This window comes from Macaca mulatta, chromosome 15 (assembly GCF_049350105.2).
Source record: "Macaca mulatta isolate MMU2019108-1 chromosome 15, T2T-MMU8v2.0, whole genome shotgun sequence".
Classification (NCBI taxonomy): domain Eukaryota; kingdom Metazoa; phylum Chordata; class Mammalia; order Primates; family Cercopithecidae; genus Macaca; species Macaca mulatta.
Window position 1 is genome coordinate 5,750,810 of NC_133420.1, and position 21,109 is coordinate 5,771,918.

At 60.9% G+C, this 21,109-nt stretch overlaps 2 protein-coding genes, 1 long non-coding RNA gene and 2 other non-coding genes across 6 annotated transcripts; 3 read left to right on the forward strand and 2 right to left on the reverse strand.

Moving 5' to 3' along the window:
* Positions 1-316: 316 nt before the first annotated feature.
* On the reverse strand, positions 317-4,632 carry LOC144334939 (uncharacterized). Of its 2 annotated transcripts, none has more exons than XM_077967072.1 (2): positions 1,732-4,632; positions 317-1,406 (listed from the first exon to the last, which is right to left on the reverse strand). In XM_077967072.1, exon 1 carries the CDS (start codon positions 4,346-4,348, stop codon positions 3,638-3,640), a length of 711 nt encoding a protein of 236 aa, XP_077823198.1. In that variant the 5' UTR covers positions 4,349-4,632; the 3' UTR covers positions 317-1,406; positions 1,732-3,637. The 2 variants fall into 2 exon arrangements, with proteins under 2 accessions (XP_077823198.1, XP_077823197.1); XM_077967071.1 differs by having other exon boundaries at positions 317-1,426; positions 1,743-4,567.
* On the forward strand, positions 4,003-7,075 carry LOC106993562 (uncharacterized). Its single transcript, XR_001439834.3, has 4 exons — positions 4,003-4,306; positions 5,102-5,142; positions 5,788-5,869; positions 6,937-7,075. It is a non-coding gene; the product is annotated as an uncharacterized LOC106993562 (long non-coding RNA).
* Positions 5,311-5,442, forward strand: LOC114672915 (small nucleolar RNA SNORA17). Its single transcript, XR_003723441.1, has one exon. It is a non-coding gene; the product is annotated as a small nucleolar RNA SNORA17 (small nucleolar RNA).
* Positions 5,950-6,083, forward strand: LOC114672914 (small nucleolar RNA SNORA43). Its single transcript, XR_003723440.1, has one exon. It is a non-coding gene; the product is annotated as a small nucleolar RNA SNORA43 (small nucleolar RNA).
* An 884-nt stretch (positions 7,076-7,959) lies between the features above and the next one.
* On the reverse strand, positions 7,960-19,646 carry DIPK1B (divergent protein kinase domain 1B). Its single transcript, XM_077967065.1, has 6 exons — positions 19,568-19,646; positions 19,438-19,518; positions 14,084-14,218; positions 9,923-10,030; positions 9,650-9,826; positions 7,960-9,031 (listed from the first exon to the last, which is right to left on the reverse strand). The coding sequence occupies exons 1-6, from the start codon at positions 19,592-19,594 to the stop codon at positions 8,219-8,221; spliced, it is 1,341 nt and encodes a 446-aa protein (XP_077823191.1). The 5' UTR covers positions 19,595-19,646; the 3' UTR covers positions 7,960-8,218.
* Positions 19,647-21,109: the final 1,463 nt, after the last annotated feature.

Sequence of the window (21,109 nt, forward strand, 5' to 3'; positions counted from 1 at the left end):
AACGGCCACCGGCTGTGGGAGGTCCTGACATGCCCCAATACTGCAAACTGGGGACATCAGAAGCTCATTCTCAGTTCTAGAGGCCTGGACTTGGGAGTCCAGACCCGGGTGTTGCAGCGTTGCGCTCCTCCAAGGGCGCTGAAGGAGGCTCTTTCCTTTCTCTTCCAGCCGCGGGCGGTGCTGGTAGGTCTGGGTGTTCTGAGGCTGGGGCTGTACCTCTCCCATCACTGTCCCCCCCTCTTGAGGCCTTGTCTGCTGTGGCCGGCCCTCCTCCTCTCAGCAGTCATTGGATCTAGGACCTTATTTTGTCTTTGGATTTGTTTTTTTTTGTGATAGGGTCTCACTCTGTCGCTCAGGCTGGAGGGCCGTGGCATAATCATGGCTCACTCCAGCCTCGACCTCCTGGGCCAAAGCAATCCTCCTACCTCAGCCTCCCGCGTAGCTGGGATGAGTGTGCAGCATGACACCAGCTAACTTGTTTTTATTTTTTGTAGATCCGGGGTCTTTCTATGCTGCCTGGGCTGGTCTCGAACTCCTGGACCCAAGTATCCTCCCAGCTTGATTTCCCAAAGTGCTGGGGTTACAGGTGTGAGCCGCTGCGCCCAGACACCTGATTCCACCCACAGTCTGGGGTTACAGGTTCAGGTGGAACGACATTTTGGGGACACTGTTCAGCCCTGCACAGTCAGCTTCCCCCGATCTGCCCCTGCCAGGGTCAGACCTCCCCAGCACTCTCCCTTCCCCATGGGGGCCTGATCCCTGCTCATGGCCAAAACGTCCTGGGGGTGCCTGGCTTCACACACTCTGCAGCCCCAGGAGCACCTGCCAGCAGCCCTGCGGGGCTCCACTGGGTACTCTGACTTGTACTCACCCTTCCACCTCCGTCACGTAACCAGGGGCAGGGGCGTGACACCTCCACCTTCCCACTCCCACACCCACTGCCCACTTCACCGCCCACTTCATTTGGACTTCGTGTAGCGGCCAAGAGCCCCTACGTTTTCTCCAGGAATGTCTTCCAGCCTCAGGGCCAGCTTCGTCCAGGCCTCGACCTGAAGATGATCACACGCCTCTTTCAAAGCCCTCCCCATCAGTGCCGATCAACAAAGCAATTCCAGAATGTCCCAACCCTCAGGGGTGTGGTAGGGGGGAGAGCTTGAGGGGGGGAATGCAAACCCTTGGTAATGACCTTGGTGTGAACCTGTGTGTCCACAAGGCAGCCAGAGCAGGGAGGGGAAGGTGTCCACGTTTAGTTGATTTGTTGTTTTATCCAGAATGGTGATCTGTGAAGTCTGGAAGAAATTCTGAGTCGTCACAGAGAGTGTGGGTGCTCTGGGACTGCAGGCTGTCTGTTGCTGTCACTTTTGTTTTGTTTTGTTTTGAGACAGAGTCTCACTCTGTTGCCCAGGCTGGAGTGCAGTGGCACAATCTCTCTTTTTTTTTTTTTTTTGAGACGGAGTCTTGCTCTGTCGCCCAGGCTGGAGTGCAGTGGCCGGATCTCAGCTCACTGCAAGCTCCGCCTCCCGGGTTCACGCCATTCTCCTGCCTCAGCCTCCCGAGTAGCAGGGACTACAGGCGCCCGCCACCTCGCCCGGCTAGTTTTTTGTATTTTTTAGTAGAGACGGGGTTTCACCGTGTTAGCCAGGATGGTCTCGATCTCCTGACCTCGTGATCCGCCCATCTCGGCCTCCCAAAGTGCTGGGATTACAGGCTTGAGCCACCGCGCCCGGCCACTGCAGTGGCACGATCTCTGCTCACTGCAACCTCTGCCTCCCAGGTTCAAGTGATTCTCCTGCCTCAGCCTTCCGCTAGCTGGGATTACAGGCATGCGCCACCACGCCCGGCTGATTTTGCATTTGTAGTAGAGACGAGGTTTTCCCATGTTGGCCAGGCTGGTCTCGAACTCCTGACCTCACGGGATCCGCCCGCCTCGGCCTCCCAAAGTGTTGGCCTTATAGGTGTGAACCACCACACCCAGCCCGGGCTGACTTGCACAGAAGTGCCACCTACCTACCCTCTGACTTCTGTCATGTGACCCGGGGCAGGAGATGCGACATCTCCACCTTCTAAGTACCCCACTGTCACGGGGCAGCTCCTCTCTCAGGTGCTGGGGTTCAGGTCCTCTCCTGGGTCTCAGCAGGTCGTGGCCTGCTCCGGGGCTACGCATACGGGTTTCAGTAAGTGCTCGGTAGCTCTGCCCCCCAGCACAGAGCAAGTGCTGGGTGGGGGTGCAGGGGACTCAGTATCTCTGGAGGAGATGTTTCTTGCCCTCTCTCCACAGCTAGAGCTTTCACTAGCTACAGAGCTACAGCCAACTCCTGCACCAGCTCAGAAGGTAGAGCCAGCTCCAGCTACAACTCTGGTGCTAGTTCCAGGATCAGAGCCAGCTCCAGCAGCACACCCAGAGATAGGCGCAGCTCTAGCCACCTCTGTGCCGGCTCCAGTACAGCTCCAGCATCCGCCCTCCAGCCAGGAACAGCTTCAAAACCATTTGCATGGCCTCAAGCCAGTGACAGGTCCAGAGGCAGGGCCAGCTGCAGCACCACCTCCAGAGCCAGAGCTGGCACCAGACATAAAGCGATGGCTGATTCCACAACCAGAACCAGAATTAGAGGCCCCTCCAGCTACAGCCATCTCAGACCTGCACCAGCTCCTGCACCAGCTTCAGCACGACAGCCAGAGTTCCTGCCAGCTCTAGAGCGAAATCCAATCAAGAACCAGCTGTAGCACCATAGCCAGAGCTAGGACCAGCTCTGACACTCTTCCCAGGGCAAAGACTAGCAACAGCAACACAGCTAGAGGCAGTTCCAGAACGTCAGTCCCCAGGGCAGAGCCAGTTTGTCTCCAACACCCATGTCAGTGCTAGGACAGAGCCTGCACCATCTCTGGAGTCGGAGCCTGCTCTGGTGCCAGCTCCAGCCCCAACACCAGGTGGGGCCACACAGGGAGGCGCATCAGACCACACAGCTGCAGCCCAGTTGCGAGGTGTCCTGGGGTCCTGGGCTGGGGCGTTTCTTAGGAGCCCTGAGGTGTTTTCTGGCTTTGCAAAGGCAATGAAAATTTGAGTTGAATTTATCAACAGGTCCTGCCCCCTCTAAGCCAGCACCCGAGCTGCAGCCAGCTCTTATGCCAGGTCCTGCACCCCGGCCTTCCTGGCCTTTGCCTGTGGCTGCAGAGAGCAGGCTGAGCAAGAAGCCTCATCTCCTGGTGTCCCCTCCAGGCTTAAGGCCAGAGCGGTCTGCGCTGAGCAATGCAGAGGCTGCCCAGCCCCAGGACAGCAGCGCGGCTTTCCTCCCGGCCCCTGCGGCTCTGGCCTGTCATCCCCTGCTCTGGAGTTCGCGTCCTGGTCCGAGTCCCGGCACCACCGTTCGCAGCCGGGCGACCGCGGCGAGTCGCTTGGTCGCGAGGCCTCGGTGTCCCGCCCTGCGCGGTGACCGAGGTCCCAGGACAGAGCGCAGACAGGGCGCTGGGCAGGCCTGGCCGGGGTTACCCCGCCGGCCGGGACCCTCGCCCGCCTCAGCACTCATTAGGCGCCTGGTGTGTACCCGCGCCATGGCCGACACCGGTAGAGCCCCTGGTGGGGAAGGGACGGGGCGCGCGTGGGAGTCCCACGCTGCCCCGGGCGGGCGCTGTTCGGCAGTCACGGGAGCCGCGGATGGCTGGGACCACGGGGACCCACGGGCTCGTGGAACGTCCTCCTGACCCGGCCTGGGAATCCTCCGCGAAAACGGGGAGCCGCGAGTGCCCGCGGCGTGCCCGGCACCTGGCGGGTCGGCGAAGGCGCGGCTCCGGCTGCTGGCCCTGTGGGGCGTCGCGGTGCAGGCACTTCCGCAGCTCTGCGTGGCGAACCCACGCGCCCACCCGCCAGCCACGGAGCAGCGCCCACCGGCGGGCGCGGGGAGCGGCACGGCCGGGGACCGCCGGGGGGCGCTGCTTGGGCGGGGAGGATTGACTCCTGCGGGCCGCCGTCCGCGCTATAAAAGCTGCGGCGCGTCCTCTCGCGTCCTCTGCGCGCGCCGGCGGCTGCCATGGTGGGTTGGCTCTTTGCATTCTCCTGCCGCCCCTTTCCCGAGCGCCTGCGCGGGCCCCGCCCTGCGTTCTTGCTCTCGCGGGCGCTGCGCGGCCTAAGGGACTCGGCTGCCGGCCTCCGGGTGCGGGGTAGGGGCGGGCTCTGACCTGGGGCGTCCTGGCCGCGTGAGCCGCGGGATGGGGCCCGGGCCGCGGAGGAGGCGCCGCTGCTGTGTTCCTTGGTGGAGAGGGCGCTGCCCGGCCCTGCGCGGTTTCCAGCCAGGAAGCTTCGAGAATCCTGGTGAGAGCTCAGTGCGCGAATTCGGAGCTTAGAGAAAAGCATCCGGTTCACCCACGACCCTTCCGCTCCTGCTGCTGCTTCCCGAGTCGCTGAGGCTGTGGGAAGATGTTTGTCGCATCTTTGAAAAATGGATTTCTTAGGCAGTGTCCACGCGTCTGGTGGTTGCCGTGTCACTGTGGCTGCTCAGCGGGAGGCTGTTCTGGCCGAAGGAGGACTGCTCAGTTGTCTGGCGGGCATTCCGCCTTATAGTCCTGGTGCCTTGGTACCTGCAGGGGATCAGCAGCCCGCGTTCCGTGGCACAGTGTTGTAACTCCAGCTCCCCTCCCGCAAATTAACCAGAGAGTAAGGGGAGAGAGTAACCTGGGTCGGATTTTTCTAGAATGGCCCTTGTGGCAGTGAGCTTTTTGGTGGCAGGGATCATCTTTGGTCCACCCTCCTGGAGACCGGGAACGCGGCCTTTTTTGAGACAGAGTCTCGCTCTGTAGACCAGGCTGGAGTGCGGTGGCGCGATCTCAGCTCGCTGCCACGTCTGCCTCCTGGGTTTAAGCGATTTTCCTGCTTCAGCCTCCCGAGTAGCTGGGATTACAGGCGCCCACCACCAGGCCAGCTAACTTTTTTTTTTTTTTGTATTTTTAGTAGAGACGGGATTTCACCATGTTGGCCAGGCTGGTTTTGAACTCCTGATCTCAAGTGATCCCGCCCGCCTCGGCCTCCCAAAAAAATGCAGTGTTTGTGTGATGTCTTTCTGTGGTGTTTGCAAGATTTATACAAAATTGGGGTTTCTTTTTTCTCTAGGACGTGTGCTCACTGGAAACGGCATGTGCTTGGGGTGTTGGGTAAGTTGGTACGTGGGAGCTGGAACAGGGTCAATCCTCCAGTGTAACTAAGCCCTGCTATGCGACATCTTCAGTGACTGGAGGGACCAGTCGGTCTTGTGTTCACGTTGTGGCTAGAAGCTGTCTCTCCAGGGGAATAAAAACGGATTATTTCATCTTCTACAGGACACTGCCCCTAGAGGCGTTGCAGCTGTGGCTGCCGTGTCACATCTGTGTCATTAGGTGGCAGAGATTAGAGAGGCTATGTCTACGCTCGGCGTTCTGCCCCGTGAACGTTTGAATGTTTGATAGTCTGACACTCCTGTTTTATGGACAGGCATCTGTTTTCCTTTGCTGGTATCAGAGGGCAGGCCTTGTGAGTGGGCTTTCTAACCCTTGCTCTGGGCTAGGCTGGCCGCTAGGGGTCTGAAGGGATAGTGGGAAGGTAGAGGGCACCTCCAGGAGCAGCCTTCAGGAGTGAGTTTTAAGAACCTGTGAGAGGATCGGTCAGGTCTGGCGTGCGCTGGGTCACGCCATACACCGTGTCAGGATCACGCAGGACAGGACTGGGGAAGGGTTTGCTAGTGTCTGAGTTAATAGCAGTAACGGCAGCCACTTGATTGTGTTCTTGATTCTTTGCCAAGCATTCTTTGTTATTTAACACAGGAAGGTGACTTCGCCTGTGATGGACTTCCAGTGTGAGCACTGGCCAGGGTGACCAGGCTGACCTGCACCAGCCCTGATCAAGGTAAGAGGCGAGGCGGAAGCTTGCCCTCCCTCCCTGCCTGCCCTTGCTGCCGGGTGGGTGTGAGTGGCTGCCCTGCAGATGCTGTCCTGGACCTGTCGGCACCAGACAGTTGCTCTGCCGTGCCTGTGACCTCGGGGCAAAGAGGAAGTGGCGATTTCTACACTCAGTGCCCGGGAACCAGTGGGCACTGAGAATGGTTTATGGCCTGACATGACATGACTTGCAGCCAAAGCCAGGCAGCGTTTGGGTTTTGCTTTGGAAAACACCTTACCTGCTTTGCTCCATGAGGGAGGGGCAGCAACATTGCTGGGAACCCTGAGGTGTAGATATGTATAAAGGAGGTGCGTGTGTGTCTGAAGCTCCGGGCACTTGTGGGGTTACCAGGAGTGTGTGTCTCACTCCCAGGCCTTGTTCTGGGAATTATTCTGCAGGTCTGTCTGGGAGGCCTTGGGCAAGATTGACTAAGAGCAGTTGAGCTGGGATAAACAGGCTATTTGGAAACAGGGATCCTCTCCCCAGAATGGGTAGGAATGGGGGTACAGAGGCCAAAGACACAGCCACACGTCCTGCAATGCCTGGGATGCCCCACAGTGAAGAGTGATGTGGCTCTAAATGTCAGCAGTGCCAGTGTTAAATTTCTGCCAAGAGATCATATCAAGAAAGATAACTTTAAAATACAGTTTGCGGAGGCTGAGCGCGGTGGCTCAGGCCTGTAATCCCAGCACTTTGGGAGGTCGAGGCAGGTGGATCACCTGAGGTCAGGAGTTCAAGACCAGCCTGAAACCCCGTCGCTACTAAAAATACAAAAATTAGCCAGGTGTGGTGGTGCGAGCCTGTAATCCCAGCTATTTGGGAGGCTGAGGCAGGAGAATCGCTTGAACCTGGAAGGCAGAGGTTGCAGTGAGCCAAGATCACGCCACTGTACTCCAGCCTGGGTAACAGAGCGGGACTCTGTCTTGGAAAAAAAGAAAGTTTCAGGATTTCATAAATTGGGTTCTCTGAAGGTCATTTGGTGAATCCAGGTTAAAAAACGCTGGTCTGCATCACTGTCCTTGTTTGCTTTTCAGATGCAGAGGCCAGGATGTGGGCCCAGCCCTGTGCAGGAGGCTGGCTGGAATAAAGGTACAGATACAGGCCTTGCCCGCTCTGGGACCATTGGCACTCGGGGTGTTTGCAGCCTCAGAGCCCAGCTTTCCACAAGCCCACCTGCCCCCAGGGCCACAGCTGCATCTCCTGCTCTGCTTTCATTACAGGGATGAGCAGGCTGGCATTGGGGCACTCGCTGCCCCTGCCTGGGTAGTGCTGTGTATTCCAGCCAGGGGCCACTGCCAGGACCGCCCCTCCATTTTCATATCGCGATTCTTAAGTTCTGCCATTGTGGTATTCTGGTGGAAAAAAAAAACCGGTTGCTTGGCTGTTTTTGAACTGCCTGGAACCTAAGATCCTGAATTTTCCCTTCTAAGGGGGAAAATATATATGGAAAACGTTTATTTTGAAATACAGAATGAAGTGAATTAAAAGATTTAATGCACACTTCTTCAAGGATAGTATTTCTGTGTTGGCAAAATTTGAGAATAAATTGGCCTTGAATGGAATGGATTGTCTTGACTCAGATGTTGGGAGCAGAGCCCGGCCTGAAGAAAGGTGTTGCTGTGGTGGGATCTTCTCCTGGGGGACAGTTGCTGGGTGCCCTGGGCTACTGGGGAGAGTGCACAGGGCTGGAGAAGAAGTTTCTAGAGAATGAATTGTACATCTCATGGCTGGATTTTGTAAAATCAGTTTTTAAAATAACGCGTAAATCTGTTTTGTTACTAGAACACGTTTTTGTTCTGTTGTGTCACGGCCCAGGTTTAGGGGTACTGGTCATTGGCTGTTGCAGAAGCCGCTGTGTTTGGGGAACTGCCCTGGTGGCTTCAGAGGTGTGTGTGGGTTGAAGGGCAGGCAGGGGCTCTGGAATAGATCTCACCTTGTACTAACACCTGAGGGCTGCCTCCCCAGGATTCAGGGGCTCACCCCAGCCTGACGGCCTGGATCCACAGCGGGCGCAGGGTCCCGTGCGCAGCATCGATGGGGCTCAGGGTACTCAGCCCTGGGCATTACATAAAAGCTGTTTATTGACATCACATTCTTCAGAGTAACAAAACCCCTTGGAGGGCCCTCCTGCCAGGATGTCCACCTTTGCTCTGAGCCGGGATCTCCTGTCTGTGGTGTTGGAATCCAGAGCCCTAACCTTAGGGAAGTGATTTTGCAACAGTTGCATTTCATACTTTGTGACAGGATTCCTTGAGGGCGGGCTGGACCCTGGCGCCCGGCCAGCTCCAGGAAGGGTGGCCAGGCCCTCACTGCCCATCAGGAGTACTTGGTGTTGGAGATCTTCTTCCAGAGCAGAGTCTTGAGGTGGCTGAGCACCAGCGAATGATGGGCCTCCACCTGGCTGGCCAGCCCGCTCAGCGTGGTGCAGGTGCGCAGCTGCGTGCCCAGCTCCTCGCGGAGGTCGGCGGGTGCGCCAGGCAGCAGGTAGCCCCGTAGCAGCGCACACACCTTGGCCAGGTTGGGCTGGATGAGGTCGCCCTTGCACTGCCGCATGAGCCTGTCACACGGGGCCCTGCAGTCGCGCCCGTAGGTGCAGTCAGCGCTGTGCTCACAGCGGCGGCCCTGCAGGAAGCGGCGCACGGTGGCCTCAGGTGCTACCTGCTGCAGGTCGGCCATCTTGAAGTCGTAAGTGGCTGTGTAGCCCACATTGGCCAGTGTGGTCTCACACATGTAGAAAGTTCCATAGGAGCCGTGGAAGAGCTCCTCCACGAACTCCAGCAGACCGATGGCGATCTTGGCCCGCCAAGGCCACGCGGGCCCCAGCCACTGCTGGAGGGCACCCTGCAGGGCAGGCGGCAGCAGCGGGCGCAACAGGGGTGGCAGGGCGGCCGCGTGCCAGGCGCCATGGGGCACGCCCTCGGTGAGGTAGAGGTCCCCGCAGTAGCCCAGCAGTCTGGAGGCATGCTCCTTCTCCTGCAGGGACAGCAGCAGCAGGAACTCGTTACGCTGCAGCAGGGCCCACACGGATTTGGCTTCCGCCAGGGACACCCGGTTGTCCTTGTTGAAGTCGGCCATGAGCAGGACCTGGCCAACCAGCGCTGGCAGGGAAGGCAGGTCTCCCATGTTCGCCTGGCGTTTGGGACCAAGAGAGGAAAAACCAGTTGATTGGATGTCTGGGAGCACAACCTGGCTTTGACCTGGGTGGTCTGCCGACCAGACCAGCACCCTGCCAGGTTAGGGGTCCCAGCCCCCAGCTACACGGGGGGAGGAGGCAGCCAGCAAGGTGCCCACTCACTCTCCTGGCCTGTGTTGCTGCTGCCAGACAGACCTCCCATCTCTCAGCAGCTTTGGGTGCACCTGGGGAGCTCGGGGGTGGGCACCTGAGCAGAGAAGCCTCAAAGCTTCCCTGAGGATGAGAATGCCCTCTGCGCTGGCTGAAGCCCTAGGAAGCGGCCCCTCTCTGCAAGCCCTGGTCTCCACTTGGGGCACCTGCCGTGCTTGACCCATGGCCCTTGACTGCAGGAGCCTCCTGTCGACCTCAGCTGCCAGCCCACCGGTGCCCCCAGCCCTGGAGAAGCTCCTTCCCTGGCAGGGCTCCTGCCCAGGGGCTGGGGCATAGGAGGTCTGCCCAGGGTCCACTTGGGCCCATCTATGCCTTTGTGCTGAGCATGTTGGTGCCAGGGCCGCCCGCTGGGCACATGACCGTGGTGTGGACTCCTACCCTGCCCCTCAGGAGAGCTATCTGACCTTGAGGAAGCTGAGGGTCATCTCCCGGAATTCCTTGATGGAGGTGCCCCGGGTGGGCTTGTCGAACAGCACCAGCTCCCGCCGGGGGGCCGCATCCGACCGGGCCTTCGAGTCGAGGGTCTCCTCGATGCCACACTTGATGGTTACATCCTTATCCCGCCAGAGCCCACTGTACACCTGGACAGGGCCATAGAGGTCCTCTGTGCAGACGTCCCCCTCCCACTGCATGGGCAGTATCAGCCCCAGGCCCACCCGCCCTGCCTATGGCCATACCTGTTGGGCCGGGGCTGCCGAGAGGCAGGTCCTCCACTCCACCATATGCAGCTCACACAGGTCCTGGCAGACAGAGCCCGAGATGATCCCCTTGCGGTACTGGTCACACTGAGGAGATAGGTGCAGGGCGTGCTGGGGTGGGGCAGCTACATCCCTGCCCCATTGAGCCCCTCCCCACAGGCCCGAAGCCCAGCTGCACCCGTTCCTCCAGGACCCCTGGGAGGGAGAGGTCACAGGTGGGGCCAGGTAGGCGGGAAGAGGGCACGGAGGGCCAAGCAACCATCACCGTGGTCACTCCGTCCCAGCACCCACTGGGCCCCTGTTCTTTGGCCATCTTTTCTCAGACCCCCAAACTGCCAGAGCTGGCGATGGCCACCTCCAGCCTACACCCGTCCCTGAGCCACACTGGGCCCAGCACCCGTCAGCTGGCAGGGGCCTCCACTTGCTGCAGTTGGAAAGCTGCCAGTCCCTCACAGGCAGTGCCAGGGCCCTGGGCCATGCCATTGCTGGCTGCAGGATGGGGCTGTTGGCTGCAGGGGCAGCCCTGCCAACCCTCCGGTCTGGTCCCGTCCCCACCACCCTGGCTCCTGTAACAGCACGGCTCAGCAAAGGCCACTGCCTGGACAGGAGACAAACACCACACCCAGTGTCAAGCCCAGGCCAGGGCCAGAGGCAGGAACCCGGAGGCAGCTCTCCCGTCCAGCTGACCCAGCTCTCTGGGCCATGCAGGTATTGGCTGGTGAACTAGAATTCACCCTAGTCCCTAACATCTACACCACCAGCTGCCACACGCCCTGTCTCTGCCTGACTTCATTCCTGCCTTGGGTGATGCCGGGAGGGAGGATGGCCCCCTGACTCATGGCGCCCTCCCTGCCCAGGTCAGTAAATGAGACATCTCTGAACTTGTTTCCCGTCGTGGTGCTGACTGGACGGCGTCTTCCGTCTGAAGGGCCAGGAGCTGCCCCGCCCAGGCAGGGCTTTCCCCAGGACACCAGGAAGAACAGAAGGGTGGGCTGTTGGTGCCAGAGCGATGGTCAGGCTGGTAGAACCTGGACAGGAGTCAGGCACGAGCCACAGGGCGTCTGTCAGAGAAGCAGCCCCCTGGTCAGAGGTCAAACATCTGGGTGTCAACCCGTGAAGGGCGCCGCGCCCAGCCCCTCTGCTCCCTGTTGGGGCGGGCCGCCAGCCATTCTGCACTGGGCACTCATGGGCGCTCTCAGGACAGATCCTGGTGCCCAGAGCCACACCTGCATGGCGGCTTCTGGGTGGGTTTCCAACGTTCCCAGGTTTGGGGCTCCTCCTGTCCCAAGGACTTGGCCTCCATCTTCGGCCCCTCCCAACCTTCCCCAGGCTGAGGCAGGAGGAGGACAGGCCACAGCCTCACTGTTTGCCCCACGTGCAGCCAGGACAGGGCTCACCGCCGGAGCTGACAGCCTCAAGGGTACCCCTGGTGGGCAATGGAGCCCCAGCCTTGACCTCTCCCAGCCCCTTGAGGCCAGTGCCCAGGCTCAAGCGCTCTGTTGTCAAGAGCTGTTTGTTAAGGCTTAGAAAACGGATCCCTGGGGCCTCACAATGACTCCGGGCCTGTCCTTCCCGGTCCCACAGGCCCCCTCCTTAGCCAGACCCGCAGGGAGACACTGTTAGCGGTAATTAAATCAGGCCCAGGGCTGGCTGCCGCCCCTCCTCAGCCCCCACCCCAGCTCCGGGAGCCTGGCAGCCCCTGAATCCCAGCGCCCCGCGGGAGGTGACAGAACGATGCAGCTGGCCTGCCCCTCTGGGGGTAGGGGAAGAATTCCTGGATGTACAGCCTCAGTTGCCATGGAGCCTGGCCAAGCAGGCTTGGAGGGAGCCAGGGAAGTGAGCTGCGGAGCACCCCGCCCTCCGGGGTGGGGAAGAGGGAGGGTCCCTGCCCCCCTGCCCCACACACCCAGGGTGGGGACAGAAGTGAGATGGGCCAACCGGAGGCCGAGGACCCCGCCACATGAGGCATGAAGGCAGCCTCTGTCTCAGCAGCAAGAAAACACCGACTCTTCATCAAGAGAGAAAAGAAAAATGAAGGAAAACCGCACACTTGTCCAACCCTCCACCTTGCAGGCAGGCCCTTCGCTACTGGAGTCCACTCCAGTCCCCAGACCAGCCCCCTGCGCCCGGAGCCCCAGACCCCAGGAGGATGCCCTGCTCCTGGCACACAGTGGTGCTGGGGAAGGAGCCTCTGGGCCACGCTGCCCTCTGCCAGGCTGGCGCCGGGGCCGGGGTCCCCCTGGGGTGGGAAGATGGAGCTGCCCCCATGGTCCTGGGTGCCTCCTGCACCTAGCAGGGTGGGGTGAGGCTTCCTCAGAGGCTGAGGTGGGTGTGTACTTGGCCTCCTCAGGGTCCCCACCCACCGCACATCGGTCCCCAGCCAGTCCCCCCACCACCCAGCCTGTTACCGGTCTGCAGCAGAGCTCAGTGGGGACTCAGTCCAGTTCTTGGCCTCTCGAGGGCCCTGGTGGAACCTGGGACTGGCCCTACACTGCTACTGCCTCGCTGTGTGAGCTGGGCCAGCCTCTGCGGCTCTCTGAGGCGTCCAATGCCTCCACGAGGTGGGGCAGGGAGCCTCCTCTGGCAAGGAGGTGACGTCTCCATGGCCCTGGGATGGCCTCAGGAGAGCTGAGCTTGGCCTGACCTCTGGGAAGGCTCTGAGCAGCCAGGGAAACCCCCGCTGGGCAAAGGGCCAGGGCACCCTGGGAAATGGACACGCAGCTTCCTCTTGTTTGTGGGGGCACCTCCTCCTGCTCCTCAGCGGCCTCTGCAGTCTGGCACCCAGTAGGTGCTCAGAACCCGCCCGGCCATGAGCGCCTCTGCTCACTCCCACCCACCCCTACCCACAACACCCCGGCCCGGAGGTCCGGCCCCTCCACCTCCTCCGTCCTTCTAGGAGCTCCAGGGGTGCATCTGCTTGGGGCAAAGCCCTCCCTACTCATGGCCCCAGGACGAGCCCAGTGTGCCACCCTCCGGCCCTGCTGAGCTCAGAGGCACCCTGGACTTCAAGGGTGAGCAAGGCCTGGTGCCAGGAGCCTGGAGGCCTCCCCTGGGCTGGCATGGATTCCAAACAAATCCTGGGCACAGCAGCTCTCCTCCTCCGGACCCCACATCCCACTCCTCCACTGCCACCTCTGGGCCTTTCCACATGTGGCTCCCGTCAGAAATGGCTCTGTGGGGCATGCGCCTGCCCACGCCCAGCTAGATAGCTTCACCACCCAGCTGCCAGGAGAGACGCCCTCCCCATCTGACGGAGGAGACACCGAACTTGGGGTGTCCCTGCACCCAATCCCCCTGTGACAACCCACAGTGACCGCTGCTACAGGCCAGATCCACCTGTGCCCTGGCCTGACCCCAAGTGGAGTGGAGGCATCGGAACCCTGGTCATCAGGCAGGCTGGGGTCAAAATTCGGTGGGGGACCTGCCCAGTTCTGGGCGAGTCTAGGGTTTGCCAGGAAGACAGAGCTGGGATGACCTCCCCGCCTAGCTAGTCACAGGGTGTGCAGAGGAGCAGGGGGTCACCTTGGTGTGCACTCATGTGGACACGCTTGCTCCCAGACACACACATGCTCACATACGCCAGGGGACTTAGCCCTGTCTCCCTGAGGTGGAGGCTGTGGAGGACCCTGCCCTGCCACCTGCCTCAGGGAACCCCTGGTCCCAGGGGAGCTAGCAAGGCCACTGAGGCCAGCACACAGGAGTCTCCATCCTGGGCCACTGAGGATATCACGTGGGGGGCTCCATCCCGGCCAATGAGAACACCACACAGGGGTCTCTATCCCGGCCAGTGAGGCCAGCACATGGGGGCCTCCATCCCAGGCCAGTGAGGCCAGCTGCCCACCCCAGCCTTCCTGCTAAACATCCTCCCTCCCAAACATTTCTGGAGTCTGCCCTGCCCCCAGCCCCCAGCCTCTCTCTCTCTCGTGAGCCCCTGCAGCCACCCCCACGTCTCCCCTGTCCTCCCCTGGACCCCCATCCTCCACACCCAGTCTGAGGCAGCACTGCAGATCCCACCTAGAAACCCACATGCCTTGTGGGCCCTGGATCTGGGGAGGAAGGTGTCTCCAGGGCCTGGTGCCCCAGCGTCTAGGGCAGCAAGGGGGCACAGCCCAGTCCCCAGCCCACACACACAACACTTACAATGACCACCTGGCAGACGTGGCCACGACAGCGCTCCGAGTAGGACGAGTAGTGCACGTATACCAGCCAGCTGCCCGCAAAGATGCCCAGCCATGCCAGGAAGATGCACCGGACCCTGAAGCCTGGGAGTCGACCCTGTAGGGGAAGGGGCTACATGAGGAGGTGCCCTCGGGGCACCCACACTCGGGGTGCTGTCAACCCCACTTCCCACGGGAAGGGCCTCTGGATCCACCCCAGCCTTCCCCTGCCATCCCCTTGGCCCACTGGTGCCCCCATCTTCTAGAATCACCCCCAGCTCAGCGACACCCGCTCCTGGCTCTGCCTCTCCCGGGTCACATAACGGGCTGCAGGGGCTGGAGGTGGGGGCAGGCGCAGCCCAGACTTTCAGTGTTACGGGCAGGTAAAAATAAATGTCAAAACCAGGGGACTACATGGTGGCCAATTCTTTTCTCTGCTGAATGAAGATTTTTTTTTTCTGAGAGGGAGTCTGACTCTGTACCCCATGCTGGAGTGCAGTGGCGCGATCTCGGCTCACTGCAACCTCTGCCTCCCGGGTTCAAGTGATTCTCCTGCCTCAGCCTCCCGAGTAGCTGGGACTATAGGCACGCACCACCACACCACCTGGCTAATTTTTTTATTTTCAGTAGAGATGGGGTTTCACCATGTTGGCCAGGCTGGTCTTGAACTCCTGACCTCAGGTGATCCACCTGCCTCGGCCTCCCAAAGTGCTGGGATTGCAGGTGTGAGCCACCGCGACTGGCCGAATAAAGATATTTTTTACAAAGCTTTCCTATCCTGATCTCATTTCATAACATCATCACCTCTGCACAAGGTGAGCGCGCCCACCACGAGTGACACTGCCCCTATTTTTCCCGCTGTAATGGAGATTGGTGGGAAGTTCCGGGCGGACCAGGCCTGCAAAGAGAACCAGGTTTGGAGAACGGGGCCCCAGGAGCCCAACGCAGCCACATCGTGGAAGCATTTAAGAGACACAGGCGGTGGCCGGGCGCGGTGGCTCAAGCCTGTAATCCCAGCACTTTGGGAGGCCCAGACGGGCGGATCACGAGGTCAGGAGATCGAGACCATCCTGGCTAACACAGTGAAACCCCGTCTCTACTAAAAATACAAAAACTTAGCCGGGCGAGGTGGCAGGCGCCTGTAGTCCCAGCTACTCGGGAGGCTGAGGCAGGAGAATGGCGTAAACCCGGGAGGCGGAGCTTGCAGTGAGCTGAGATCCGGCCACTGTACTCCAGCCTGGGTGACAGAGCGAGACTCCGTCTCAAAAAAAAAAAAAAAAGAGACGCAGGCGGGCCAGGCGCGGTGGCTCACCCTGTAAACCCAGCACTCTGGGAGGCTGAGGCGGGTGGATTGCTTGAGCCCAGGAGTTTGAGACCATTCTGGGCAACATAGTGAAACCCTGCCTCTACAAAAATACAAAAATTAGCTAGGTGCGGTGGCTCATCCTGTAATCCCAGCTCTTTGGGAGACTGAGGTGGGTGGCTTGCTTGAGCTCAGGAGTTCGAGACCAGCCTGGGCAACATGGCGAAACCCCATCTCTACTAAAAATACAAAAATTAGCTGGGCATGGTGACTCACGCCTGTAGTCCCAGCTACTTGGGAGGCTGAGGCTGGAGGATTGACTGAACCTGGGAGGTTGAAGCTGCAGTGAGCTGTGACCGCACACTACACTCCACCTGGGTGACAAAGCGAGACCCTGTCTCCACCCCCCCCCCAAAAAAAAAAGATGCAGACTCAGACACCGATGTTCACAACAGCCCAGCGATGGGCAGTCCTTGAGTTCGCAGCCAGGGGATGGAAGAGCAGCTGCGTCTGTCCTATCCACACTGCGGAGTGACTGCGCTCTGAGAAGGAAGGAGATCCTGACGTTCACCCAGCAGGGAGGAATGCCAGGACAAGAGGCTCAGTGAAACGAGCCCGTCACCAAAGCACGAATCCTGCAGGACCCACTTACACGAGGTCCCCAGAGTCGCCAAAACCATAGAGACAGGAAGAAGAATGGAGGGAGCTGGGGGCTGGGAAGTGACTGGGAGTGTGCGTTTGATGCGGACAGAGCTTCAGTTTGGGAAATTGGAGAGCTCTGTGGACGGAGAGAGGTGACGGCTGCATAACGAGAATCCTTTATTTGGTGCCATTAAACTGTGCACTTAAACAGGGTTAAGATGATACATTTTATGCTATATGTATTTTACCACAGTTAAAAATTAAGGCCAGGCATGGTGGCTCACGCCTGTAATCCCAGCACTTTGGGAGGCCAAGGCAAGCAGATCACCTGAGGTCAGGAGTTCGAGACCAGCCTGACCAACATGGAGACACGCCATCTCTACTAAAAATACAAAATTAGCTAGGCGTGGTGGCGCATGCCTGTAATCCCAGCTACTTGGGAGGCTGAGGCAGGAGAATCGCTTGAACCCAGGAGGCGGAGCTTGCAGTGAGCGGAGATCCCGTCACTGCACTCCAGCCTGGGTGACAGAGCAAGACTCCATCTCAAAAAAAAAAAAAAAAAAAAAGGTAATCACACAGCTCCTGGCCCCTGCCTAAAACTCTGACCCAGATGTCTGGGAACCAGCTTTTTGGGAGGGCTCCAGGTCACTCTGCCATCCTCAGCCCCTCTGCCTTGGTTTCCCTGCTGGCACAAGGAGGCTCAGGCACGGGCTCTAGAGCGCAGGCTCAGGCTGCTGGGCGATCCATCCCCATCCAGGCCTCCAAGCTGGGCTTCCAAGGGTGACAGCCAGGGACAGCTGCGTGCCGCCTTCCCTCTCCCCAGCCTCCTAGCAAATTTCAGGCCTCTCAGGCACTGTCCAGGAGTGGCCAGCAGAGGGGCCTTGCCCTATGCAGGGGCTCAGACATCCTGACCTGCAGCTGAAGGGTGAAGGGCCCAGGCTTGGCGGCCAGCTTCCCCTCAGAGAGGCCCCACCGCTGGCTCCAAGCACTCCCTGTGGCCTCCTGTCCACCTGCGGCCAGGGAGAGGCCACCCACTGATCACATCCTCCTCCTGGCAGTGCCTGGCCACACCCCCACCTGCCCAAGTCAGAGCCCCCGTCAGAGGTCGTGGGCTGCAGCCCTGCTCAGGCCGTGAGCAGGGGACTCCTCCCTGAAATGGGGCCACCAGCTTCTCAACGAGGACAAGGCACAGTCCAGGCAGCTGAGGTCATTTGTCTGGTTCTTTCAGGAGGGGTGGGCCCTGGCCTCCTGCTTCCCTGGCATCCACTCACTGATGGCTGTCCCAGGCAGGGCTACAGAGGGAGGACCCCCAGCAGCTGGGGAAGGGCCCAGAGCTCCAGTAGCAGTGGGGTCCTGGGGGGCCTGGAGCAGAGGGCATGGCTCCGGTGGGGGGAGCCCTCCAGGCCCAGGTTGGTCTCGCCCCCTCAGACCACTTGTCCTGGGCACTGGATCTGTTTCCGGCAGACTTGCTCAAGATGAAAAACAGGAAAGCAGAGAAACAATGGGGGGTGGGTGGTGTTCTGGCAGGATAAGGTCCGACAGCTCCGTTTGGGGTGAATGTGCCCGAGGCAGGGCCAGGCAGGGAGGCCCAGCATGGGCGGAGCCTCGGAGGACAGCCAGGAGGGAGGCTGCAGCTGGTGCTGGGCCCAGGGCTGACCCCAGCTGGGGACAGTGACACCGAGCTAGGGACTTACCCAGTTCTGCTCCCCAGAGCCCTGCCTGGGCTTGGGCCAGGGCCTGTTTCCGCCTGGCCAGCTCTGATTCATCCCCCAGGTCTTTTGTTGTTGTTGTTCTCTTGAGACAAGGTCTTGCTGTGTTGCCCAGGCTGGAGTGCAGTGGTCCAGTCACAGCTCACTGCAGCCTCGAACTCCCAGCTTCAAGTGACCCTCCCACCAGGCCTCCCAAGTTCTTGGCATTACAGGCATAAGCCACCTTGCCCAGCTCTCCCCCAGGTCTTGATCTTCCCCAGCTGCCATCCCTGGCCCTGCTGGGATCCCAAGCAGCTGCTCTGCAAGGCCCCCATAGTGCTCCCTGGCCCACCCTGGCTCCTGGGCCTGGCACAGATGGATGGGCAAAGCTTGAGTGTGGAGGTGGCCCCACCATCCAGGACCTGGGCTGGGGCTTTGCAGGGGCAGGTGGGGACCAGCTGCCAGTGTAGCCACTTGGAGGGTGGGGAGGGTCACCCACGGGATGGAGCAGCACTGTGGTCCTCAGCCCAGCAGGCTCAGACCATGGGCCGGGAGCCCCACAGCACTGACCCAGAAAGGCAGTTCACAAGGCCAGGAAACTGAGGCCACTAGAGGGGCAGGCTGGATTCCGACCAGGGCTCTGGCCCCGAGCCAGCCACCCTGGGAACAGCCAGCGCCCCTCTCCTGCCATTCCTTGGCGGAGCTCCAAGCATCAGCATCTCTTCTGCAGCCGCTGGCTGAGGCCCTTCCTCCAGGGAGGGCACCACTGTGCACCCCACCTCCCAGCGACTGGGGTGGTCCCCTTAGCTCTCACCCTGCCCCAAGGCTGAGCCAGGACCACCACACCCTGAAGCCCCAGGTGGGCACAGAGGGTCTCGCTGCAATCTGGGAGTTGCTGGGTTCCATACACTCTTCCCAGAAGGGGAGCTGAGGCCAACCAGGCCCTGAGCTCAGGCAGGACCCTGGCAGGGTTCCTCCTGCTGACCCGGGACCACCCTGCGGGGACCAGGGAGGTACAGGCAGATCTGACCAGGACTGGCTCCTCTGGCAGATGCCTGGGGTCCTGGAGGGTCAGGGAAGGCATCCCGTCAAGAGGCTGGGCCCTGCATGATTGCAGCCTGATGGGCCTGGCCTGCATCTCCCCAAAGCAGAAGGTGAAAGGGCGCCTGGCAGCCGGAACCCAAGGCAGCCCGGGTCTCCCATGCGGACCCGGCAACGCCCCAGGAGGGGACGGTGACTTGTTCAAGGTCATCCCGGGGTCAGGGCAGGGTCCCTGCGCTATGGCTGGCTGATGGGATGAAGGGGCGGGGGACAGGGAGGTCATGTCCTTGCCAGGGCGTTTCTGTGTGTCCCAAGTTTTCTACCGCAGAATAACACATCTTATTTTTTAATTGAAGAAAAGAGGAAAGGACTTTTGTGTGGTTTCTGAGCCTGGGGGGCAGGGACCGCCTGCAGGGCGGGGCGGGGGGCCTCTAGGCCGCAGCATCCCCCGCCCGGACTCTCCTGTCGCCGTCGCCGCCACCGCCCCTTGCCCAGCGTCCTGTCCTTCCCAAGCCACTCACCTCCCCCCTCTGCCCAGCCCGGGCTCATGAACCCCTCGTGTCTGAACCCGGGGCCCCGCTTCGCGCTCGGCCCACTCCGGGGCTGGAGCTTGGCCTCCCCGAGCAGAGGCGGCCGAGGGCGGCGGGCGCGCACCGCGCTTACCTGCAGGCCCTTGGAGAAGGGGCAGAAGAGCACCAGGTGCGCCAGGCGCCGCAGCCGCCGCATGGTGGGCGCCGGCCGGGGCTGCGCGGGCCCCGCGGCTCGCTCGGCCTCAGCCCCGGCCCGGCCCGGCCCGCAGCGGCCGCCGCTCCTTCGCCATGCGGGCCGCGCGCCCCCGGGCCCGCGTTAAAGGCGAAGGCGCGCGCCTTTCTGACGGCCGACGGCGGCGCGGCGGGGGCGCGCGGGGGCGCGCGGGGGCGGGGCTTGGCGCGCGGCCCTCCTTCGACCCCCGACTGGGCTGAGGAGGGGGCGGGCACCGAGGCCACGCCCACCCGCAGACCCCGCCCCTCCTGCAGAGGGGCCGGGGGCGCGCGGGAGGGGCCTGGGGCCGGGGCCGGGACCGGGGCGCGCCGTGGCGTCTCGCGGGCGCTTCCCACGCAGGAGGGAGGCCCCGTGCGCTGCGCCGGCTGCGGGGTTCAGGGCTCCCCACGCGCGCCCCCGGTTCGAGGCCGCAGAGCCAGGGCCGGTCCTTTCCCTGGGTCCTCAGGATGGGGTCAGACGCGCGGAGCCCTGGGCTGGCCGATCCTGCAGCCCGCCCCGGGGTCCGACCCTTCTCTCCGGCCTGAGACCCCGCGCCTTGGCCCCTCGCCGCGAGGACACTCCCGTCGCCTCCGCGTGGGGTGCTCAGGGATGAGCCGCTGCCGCCTCCACAGACAGGTTCCGTGTGAACAGAAGTTTTCATTGCACTTGGGTAAACACCTGGGAGGGCTGAGTTGGACGGTGAGGGATGTGGGGCGCCGCCAGCAGCTGCCAAGACGCGCTCCCTCCCCGCGGCCGCCGGCGCTTCCAGCTGCTCCGCATCCCGGGCGGCTCTCGCCATCGGCAGGTTTTTAAATTTTAGCCATTTCCCTGGTGGTGGCGTTTCGCTGGGGCTGTGGTTCGCGTTTCCCGAGTGAGGAATGAGGTTAAACACTTTTTTTTTTTTGAGACGGATTCTTGCTCTGTCGCCCAGGCTGGAGTGCAGTGGCCGGATCTCGGCTCACTGCAAGCTCCGCCTCCCGGGTTTACGCCATTCTCCTGCCTCAGCCTCCCGAGTAGCTGGGACTACAGGTGCCCGCCACCTCGCCCGGCTAGTTTTTTTTGTATTTTTTTAGTAGAGACGGGGTTTCACCGTGCTGGCCAAGATGGTCTCGATCTCCTGACCTCGTGATCCGCCCGCCTTGGCCTCCCAAAGTGCTGGGATTACAGGCTTGAGCTACTGCGCCCAGCCGAGGTTAAACACTTTTTGCGTGATCATTTACCACCTGTGTATCTTCTCCAGAGTCTATTCCAGTTTTTGACCATTAATAAAAATTACGTTCTTTCCTTTTTATTAGGTTTTGAGGCTTCTTTACATTTTGGTTTTAATTTTTAATATATAGAATGAGACTGGGTCTCGCTATTTTGCCCAGGCTGGTCTCGAACTCCTGGGCTCAAGGGATCATCCCGCCTTGGGCTCCCAAGGTGCTGGCTGGGATTACAGGCATGAGCCACCTGATGTCCAGCCGAGAATTTTTTTTTTTTTTTTTGAGACAGAGTCTTGCTATGTTGCCCAGGCGGGAGTTGTCTCAAACTCCTGGCCTCACGTGATCCACCTGCCTCAGCCTCCTAAAATGCTGGGATTACAGGCGTGAGC

What these genes read in the sequence shown, in the direction of transcription:
- DIPK1B (XM_077967065.1), bottom strand. Translation starts at nt 19,594, where the DNA reads ATGGCGAAGGAGCGGCGGCCGCTGCGG. An exon ending in CCTTCTCCAAGGGCCTGCAG is followed by an intron (nt 14,219 to 19,437) that starts GTAAGCGCGGTG and finishes CTTCCCCTACAG; the next exon opens with GGTCGACTCCCAGGCTTCAG. An exon ending in ACGTCTGCCAGGTGGTCATT is followed by an intron (nt 10,031 to 14,083) that starts GTAAGTGTTGTG and finishes CTATCTCCTCAG; the next exon opens with TGTGACCAGTACCGCAAGGG.
- LOC144334939 (XM_077967072.1), bottom strand. Translation starts at nt 4,348, where the DNA reads ATGCTTTTCTCTAAGCTCCGAATTCGCGCACTGAGCTCTCACCAGGAT.